This window comes from Psammomys obesus, unplaced genomic scaffold (genome assembly GCF_907164565.1).
Source record: "Psammomys obesus unplaced genomic scaffold, mPsaObe1.curated_primary_1811, whole genome shotgun sequence".
NCBI lineage: Eukaryota > Metazoa > Chordata > Mammalia > Rodentia > Muridae > Psammomys > Psammomys obesus.
Window position 1 is genome coordinate 228,434 of NW_026596117.1, and position 9,018 is coordinate 237,451.

At 39.1% G+C, this 9,018-nt stretch overlaps 1 protein-coding gene across 1 annotated transcript in view; it reads left to right on the top strand.

The window, feature by feature from the left end:
* The window catches only part of LOC129692691 (transmembrane protease serine 11E), a 23,352-nt gene that overhangs the window by 5,724 nt on the left and 8,610 nt on the right, over positions 1-9,018 (top strand). Inside the window, exons 4-7 of the mRNA XM_055629165.1 lie at positions 1,150-1,217; positions 2,729-2,892; positions 6,425-6,463; positions 7,913-8,093. Of these exons, the coding sequence (XP_055485140.1) occupies positions 1,150-1,217; positions 2,729-2,892; positions 6,425-6,463; positions 7,913-8,093 (452 nt within the window). The remainder of the gene's footprint in view (positions 1-1,149; positions 1,218-2,728; positions 2,893-6,424; positions 6,464-7,912; positions 8,094-9,018) is intronic.

Below are 9,018 nucleotides of genomic sequence, written 5' to 3' on the forward strand. Positions count from 1 at the left end.
TCTATCTATCTATCTATCTATCTATCTATCTATCTATCTATCTATCTTTATTTTTGAGACAGGGTTTCTCAGTATAGCCTTGGCTGTCCTGGACTCAATTTGTAGACCAGGCTGGCTTTGATCACAGAGATCTGCCTGCCTCTGCCTGCTGAGTGCTGGGATTACAGGCATGAGCTACCGTGCCTGGCTACAACTGAAATCTTTACTTAACCAAGCCCTGAATTTTAAAGTTCAAATTAATTTGAATTATTTATAGCAAGAAATATCTGTACAACACACTTCTGTCATCTTACTGGAGAAACTTCATAGCTGTGGTTGTTCAGGGTTCCAATTCACGGAACTTTCTCAGAGCATTGTCAGTGCTGAGCTGGGCACTCAGTATGTGAGCACACTTGGTGCCTGTGTCACACTACAAGGCCATGTATTCAATCCTATGACGAGCAGCCAGTTAGGACAAATCACTTCATTTGTTCTCCAAAACCTCGAGTCCAAACATTTTCTTTTCTTCTTTACATTGTTTTGTTCAGGCATTTTGTCACAATAACAGAACTCTGAAAAAAATAAAAAAGATCTTTTTTTTTTTTTTTTTTTTTTTTTTTTTGTCAGTGGTAGAAGTTCTTACCTCACGCTATCGAGGGCGAACTGACATTTAAGGAAACAGCACTCACTGTTTTGGGTAGCCTTCTGAACAGAGCGCGTAGGTCTGCACTGGTCTTAGTGCGGCTCTCATTCTGAATACAGAGTCACTGTATTTACGAGGTAGGGTGCCACTGAGGATTCTTCAGCGTCAGCACACTGTGAATGTCGCTTAATGTGTTTTGTTTGTTTGCTTGCTTTGTCTTGTATTTTTAACTCTCTAGAGCAGTGGTTTTCAAGATGTGGGTTGTGACCCCGTTGGGGGTCAAATGACCTTTTCACAGGGGTCATCTAAGAGCATTAGAAAACACAGGTGTTTACATTACGATTCATAACAGTAGCAGAATTACAGCTATAAAGTAGCAATGATATAGCTTTATGGATGGGGGTCATCACACATGAGGAACTGTGTTAAAGGGTCACAGCATTAGGAAGGTTGAGAACCACTGCTCTAGAGCACATTAAAATTTTCAGACAACTTCTTGCTGACATGTTATAAATATCCTTAAACAGGTGAAAAATGCATTTTACAGATCTCCACTAAGGGGACAGCTTACCAAGGCTCATATTATCAAGTTCAGGTAAGTTGAACCGAAAATGTTGATTCTGGATTTAACTTGATGATGAAATTCTTAACCTGGTCAGTAATAAACATATTTTAAAATACTAATGATGTGATGTGATTCAGCTTAACAAACATTTACTCACCTGCTCTATGAAAGCCATGAGCTACAATGTACTTTATTTACCCTCCAGTTTCAAAAATGAACATTTGCAGGATACCTGCTGAGAACAGGGGTATAATTGTTGCTGATGCTATAAAGTGTGTGTGTGCGTGCGTGCGTGCATGTGTGTGTGGTGTAAACGACCCATCACAACTGAGAACTAATTTAATAGGAAGAACTAATTCATACCCTGCCAAATGAGAGCTTCACCTCCTCACGTTTTTTATTCCCCACCTGCTATCCCAGTTAATTTAGCTGATTTGCGTTTGTTTCACATTTTTAATGCTCCAAACATTTACTGGAGAGAATTTTAGAACTCTAATTAGTTCTTACTAAATAAGCAAAGTCAGAACATAACTTTCTACTGTTGTTTTGTGTTGGGGACAAAGCCTTGTTGTGCAGTCCAGGATTGCCTTAAACTTCCAATTTGTTTTGTTTTTTGTTTTTTCCTTTTTCTTAATCCTTTGCCTTAGTCTTCTGAGTGCTGGGATTACAAGTGTGTAATTACTTGGCAAAACACAACATTTTAAGTAAAGTATAACATATGGACCTTAAATAATGGATTCTAACACACACAATTTATATTCTTCAAAAACAGAGTAAGAACTGTCTATAGTATCATTCAAATGACAACAATGAATTACTTCTTGGTCTGTGACTTAGTTGACAACTCTGAGGCATTGCTTTGATGACTTTTTTTTCCTAAAAATTCTATACTTGAGATAGCATCCTTTTGGGATCTCTCTCTACTTCATAAATTTCCATTCTCTTGAGGAATACATTATCTACATGGTCTCTTATCCTACTGGAACCCAAGTCTTTATGTCCAGTCTACTATTTGCTTGTTCTTGCACACCTGACAGAAGGTTACAAGGTGATTTCCCTAACCCAAGAAGAATCTAATGACACCACAGAGAAAGTTGCCACCCAAGTCTCTTTCACCAGGGCCCCTCAGAGTTAGAAAATAACTAAGCTGTACCAGCTGTACTTCCCAAGTCACTTTGCAGCTTGCCCACTTCTTCATCTCAGAGATCCCAAATTCATTCATTGCCACCCATTTTCTCTTCCTTTGGTGCTGTAAGATGAAGAAGCACAAGTTTAGGAGAAGCATGAACAGTTAGGGCACCACAGAGTTAAGACACTAGCAGACCATAGGGGAACATAAGTCTGATTGATGGAAGGAGAAGGAGCTGAGCTGAATAATGTTTGTTGAGTTTTAAGATGGAAAACCATAGCGTTATAAAAAATAAAATAAAATCAAAGAACTATGCACAATAATTCCACACAAACTTCTTCCCTCCCTCAATTCTTTCTTGTCTACCCACTTCTCTCCTTCCCTTCCTTCTTTGTATTTTTTTGGGCAATAGTAAAGAAGACGATGGAGTGTTGGCTCACATGCTGCTGATTTTTCGAATTCGCTCTACCGAGGATCCTGAAATTGTGCATAAAATCATTGAACATGTTCTGCATGAAAAGCTGAAACAAGCTACAGGACCCCCTAACGTTGATCCCAATTCAGTTGAAATTAAAAGTAGGTTGGTTTGCCTTATTTATCTCTCTTACATAGAATAATTCTAAGATAGCCTTAGGCATTCAGCTTAAAATTCTTTTGCCCTTTAATTGCTGATGACCGGACTGTAAGCCATTGCTCTGGAACTAAATTGGTGTTAATGAAACATTTTCATTCACAAAAGCGTTCTAAGCATAACTCCTGCATGGTGGCCTTTATTATTTCCTGAGAAGTGTTTTTATTGTACCTTGGAAACAAAATCTAATTATACATGGAAAAAGTGGCTTTGAATACTCAGCTTCTGCTTGCTGCTTCCATCACATGTTCTGAGAGTATGACACAGAACAAGCTTTAATATGTGCTGTCATAGCTCCTTTCTTAAAGATCATTTACCAATGAACAACTGTAATTCACATCTATTCACCTTTGTGTGTTTTTGCTGCTGTAATTGAACAGGTTGAGGTAGATATTTTTATTTGTTTATTTTTTTTTCTGGGACCACAGAGGACTATGTAATGTTATTTTATAGTTTATGCAAGTACAGTCATCCTCTTGGTACATGGCTTCCATATCCATGAAGCCAGAAAAGCACAATATTTTTGTAAAACCAAAAATATTAAGAAAAAAATATCCTTGCTGAGCACATACATTTTTCTTGTTACTCTTTACGAATGTGAAACAACAGCTATCTGCGTAGAATTTGTATTATCAGGCATTTTAGGTAATCTAGAGAGAGTTGAAGCATGTTGGAGATGTATATTTGTTACATGCAAATGCTAAACCATTTTAGAACACCATTGGTTTGAACTAGAAATCTTTGGGAATGTGGTTTCACTAATCCACTACAGACGCTGAAGGACAACTGCGTTTCATTTTCACTGCGGCACAACAGAGAATAGGACACAAAGCTAAGCCCACTATTTCTAGTTTCTTTTTTAGTATGACACGTTCTTTTAGAGCTTTCTGTCTTTGGCTTATTAATGAGAGAAAATACTGGATAAAAAAGGGACTAGAATTCCCTCTATTTCTTTCGATATCGCTATTTTCAGCTCAAACAGTTACCTAACACACAGAAACACAAACACGTCCTCCTCCACTGCTAGTGGTCCCTCCATCCTCTGTGCTGAGTTTTAACACATTTGTATTGTACTTGTTTGGAGTCTTTCTATGCTCCAACATGTTGTGTGTTCGTCAGGATTCTGACTTCACAGAGCATCATGACTGACACATGCTAGTGGCATGGTGAGACATCATAGACACACAAGTTCCATATGCTTCCTCTGTTTATACCATGTTCCAATATCACACAGGCTTTCCTTATCAAAGCACAAGTTACAAGATAAAATTATTAAGACTTTCAAGGTAGAAATAGAATGGCATGAAAACAAGCACAGAGCAATTCTCAGTAATGGAACAATTGAAAGGAGAACTTTTAGAAAGAAATTGAGGCAGACAATAGATTATTTGAAACAGACTGTTAAGTAGCTGAGTAGTAACTAAGATTCAATAATCAATCCTCCTTATGTCTTCCATTTTTCTCACAATAACCAGACGGAGACAGTACAAAAGAAGAATGTCTGTAACATAAACTTCCAAAGTATCAAAATTATTAAACACCAGAAGAAAATCTAATAGATTAATACGATTCTTGCATTTAGAACACCTGTCCTAACATATGTGTTCTAAGAGAATAGTTTTGACAATTGTAAAAAATATTAAGTGTCCTCTGTACCCCTTACTTTGGCAAGTGTTTGCTTACAGCTGGGTCCTGACTACTGAGTGTCACCACAATAAGGATCTGGCATTGTTGAGAGGGAAATTGTGGACAGTCTATGTGTCTAAAACCCTAGCAGAAAGAAACCTTAGACGGAGTAGCATTGTTTTTAAATATGATCATGGAGTTCAGCGTGGTGCTACATGTGTGGGACTATGCTCTATGCTTAGTAAAATATTCTGAAATGATGCTTAGTAAAACCATCATTGTATTTAGGGAACCAATGTAATGGTTTAATTTGATATTCATCAAATTAAATTTTGATATTCATCAAAGAGGGACCATGGACTCCCAGAATCTTATCTTTTATTTTCTAATTTATTTTATTATACATATTTTTAAAACTTTTTAAAAAATTATTTTATACCCTAATTGATACCCCTTCCCTCCTCTAGTTCCAGTCCCCCTTCCCCTTTCCCCTCTCCCTTTCCTCCCAGAAAAGGAGAGTTCCTCCCTCTCAGGCTTCCCCAAGCCCATCAAGTCACATCAGAAATGAGCATATCTTTATCCCCTGAAGCCAGACAAGTCAGCCTTGTCAGGGGGAAGTGATCCAAAAGCAAGCACTAGAGTCCATGTTAAAAACAGCTCCCTGCCCCCTCTATTCACCAGGCACTCCATATGAAGATCAAGCTGCCCATCGGCTACGTGTGTGCAGGGGGCCTAGGTCCAGATCCTGCATGTTCCTTAGTTGATGTCTCAATCTCTGAAAGCCCACATGAGACTAGGTTAGGTGTCTCTGTTGGTCTTCTTCTGAGGTTCTGGTCCCCTCCAGGTCCTTCCGTCTTTCCCCCATCACTTCCACAGGACACCTAGCGCTCTGCCCCATGATTGACTGCAAGTCTCAGCATCTGTCCTGATCCATTGCTGGCTGGAGCCTGCCAGACTACGGTCAAGTTAGGCTCCTGTCTGAAAGCATAGCAGAGTATCATTATTAGTGCCAGGGGCTGGCTCTCTACCATGGGTGGGTCTCAGGTTGGGCCAAGTGTTGTTTGGACTTTTTCTCAATCTTCGTTTCCTCATTATCTCTGCACTTCTTGTTGGTAGGGTAGTTTTTGGATCACAGGTTTTGTCAGTGGTTGGTTGTTCCCCTTCTTCCACTAGTCCTGCCTGGCTAGGAGGTGGTCACTTCAGCCCCCCCCCAGCCACCACCCCCTTTAGGAGTCTCAGCTAGAGTTACACCCATGTCCTTCCAGAAGCTTACCACCAGCTTGACAAAAAGATGTCCCCTCAGTTTCGCAGGGCTAGGAACAGAATCTTATTTTCTGGTATAAAATTCATATGATTAGGTTTCAACACAAAACACTGGAAATGCAACATTAATGTACATTATAAACAGGCTACCCACGTCCTGATGAGACCTGACAGGCTAGGGTCAGATGGAATGGGAGGAGGACCTCCACAATTAGTGGACTTGGAGAGAGGCTTGGGAGGAGATGAGGGAGGGAGGGTAGGATTGGAAGGGAGTGGGGGAGGGGGCTACAGCTGGGATACAAAGTAAGTAAACTGTAATTAATATAAAAATAAATTAAAAAAATAAACAGGCTACCATTGTGTTTCTCATTCACACCAGAGTTCTAGGTTAATTGTTCACACCTCCGTTCCTCTTTGAAACAGTTAAAAAAAAGAAAAGCATGTCTGTGATAACCTAACTGTATTTCTTCCCTTATAATCCAGGGGTACTATTTAAGAGATTTATCAGCTGTCTAGTGTTGAAAAGATCATACAGTGAAATTCTGTTACTGCTCACCCTATCCTATTCACCGTTTGTGTGTATTTCAGAAATCAACAAGACAGAAACAGACAACTATCTCAACCATTGTAAGTTGAAAGTACTCACTAAGATTGCATTACCTGGATGCAGGAAGGTAACACTGCAGAACATTTGTATGTGCTTTGTGTTAATTCTGCAGAGATAGGCTAGAGCGTGGATGATTTGTACATAGCTCATGGCACTTCATTTTGTCTCTGATACCCACTGAAGAATAGCATAACTGGGAGAACTTCAGACTGGCTGTGCAGGTGCCTGTCACCATGGGAACGGAAGTGACTGAGTTGGACAACCGTTAAAGAAGAAGCAAAAACACTCTCTTTGCATGTGTGATTTTTCAGCTAGAGACAAACTTAATGTCGATCTACTCTAAATAAAGGCAGCTTGATGTTGCTTGTTTATAATAGAAGTTGCAGGTAATTGTGGACGTGTGCTATATTTGATGAAATTAAATTGGTTGAAAATGCAAAAAAGGTCTTCATTCTAGACACAGCCCTTCACTCTCTTACTGCAGAGCAACCCTCACGATTCAAAGAGTACATTTAACAGTTACAAATTTGTAACAGCACATTTATTATTTTCTTACATGGAAGGAGGGATGATGAGATGGCTCAGCAGGTAAAGGCACTTGCTGCTAAGCTTGACAACCTGAATTCAATCCCTGGGAAGTAGAGAACAAACTACTGCAGGCTATCTTCTGGCCTACATACACACACACACACACACACACACACACACACACACACACGCACGCACACACGCACGCACGAACACATGCACACATACACTCGCACGCACACACATAGCAGTAGATACAAATACTAAGTAAATACATTTAATTAATTAAAATAAAAGCTCAGAATGTTGATTAATTTATAAATGTTACTAAGCCTAGAACCAAAATATTATCCCATTATCTAACTGACACATATTCTTGCCATCCATAGTGCTTAGAAACCTAGGATGCACTGATTCTGTGTTAGCCAAAAGGGATGCAAAACAGGCAACATGCACCAGCTCAAAGGAGCTTACACTCTGATATAAGCAGATGCTTGAGACAAACTCATGACCACGCAATTCTAAAAGAGTAGTTTTTACCCCAGGGCCTTGCTATTACATAAAATATCATGCCTCACTTCAGCCTTTTCATCGTGATTGCATGAGGAAACGTTACTGGCTTCTAGAAAGAACTCCGTTGTAAGCAATGCTAGGGAATAACAACAACAAAACCACTTGTCTACACATACGGGATGCTACTGTCATTAAGGAAGCATGAAAAATATTCATAATCAATTTAGTTTTTAAGCAAAGAAATTGATGGAGAGATAATCCTGAGGCAATGCCAGATATAAGTCTCACAAGATGAATAGGAATTGACTAAATAAGGTATTATTTACAGATTAACAAAAACAGGAGAAAATGTTTGCTCTACTGGATCATAGAGTAAAAGAAAATCGCGATGCTTAAGCGACTTCTAGTGTCTCCTGTCTCTTTGGCAGGCTGTGGGACCCGACGGAACAGATCTACAGTACAGACTAGTCTCAGGATTGTCGGTGGGACACGCGTGGAAGAGGGAGAATGGCCCTGGCAAAGCAGCCTGCAGTGGGATGGGTCTCATCGCTGTGGAGCAACTTTGATCAACAGCACATGGCTCGTGAGTGCTGCTCACTGTTTCCGAACGTAAGTCCTGACCTTTGAAAATGGGGCAGAAGGAAAGTGCATGACCTTTTACATTATATACACATGAAATAATTCATGAATTTCGAGGGAGGTAAGTTCGGTACACATAAAAAAATGACATGTTTATCACAAAACATGATGGGAATCTTAGAAAACTTAGCAGGAGATTTTTTTGGTCTCTGAAAATGACAGTGATGTCAAAGTACATTGTTGTGGTAAAATTACTCATTTAGAGATGTATGATAGTTTGCTGAAGAGCACAGGAACTTTAAGTCATGTTTGAATTTTGAGCTTGTTATCAAAGAGAAGAACTGATAGTCATTTAGTTTCTTTACCAGAACTGAGGGTTGGGCAGGTGGTAGGTTTGATCCCTGTGAGGCTATTCCAAGGAGAAAGATAAGGAGGTATGAAGAAAGTTGGAAGTAACAAATTTTATAGCTGAAGAGTGGATTTATGTTATAAGGAATGGTGGATTTTCAACCTGGCATCAAAATATTGACCATATACACAGTAGATTCTTTTAAAAATTATCTGTGACCTCTGTGGACTTCAGAAAAAGAATTATCTTTCAAGAAGAGGAAGTGGGCATGTAGAAAGTATTTCCTGCCATTCTATGGAGGACTTTCTTTTCATGTGTTGCTTGTAGCCACTGAGAGCAAAGGCTTCTGGATCTTCAGTGGACCCTGTGATGCATAGTGTGACACTGACCTAGAAAAGCATCCTCATGGCTTTTCTGAGCCTGAACCCTGAACCCATTTCTCAGACTCTAGAGTTTATTTCTGTTGATATGAACTAAAACTTAACAGTTTTCATACTGATACATTCAGATAAAACCATTCCTTACAGATTATTACATTGATGTCAAGGTAAACTATAATTTATTATTATTATTATTATTATTATTATTATTATTATTATTATTATT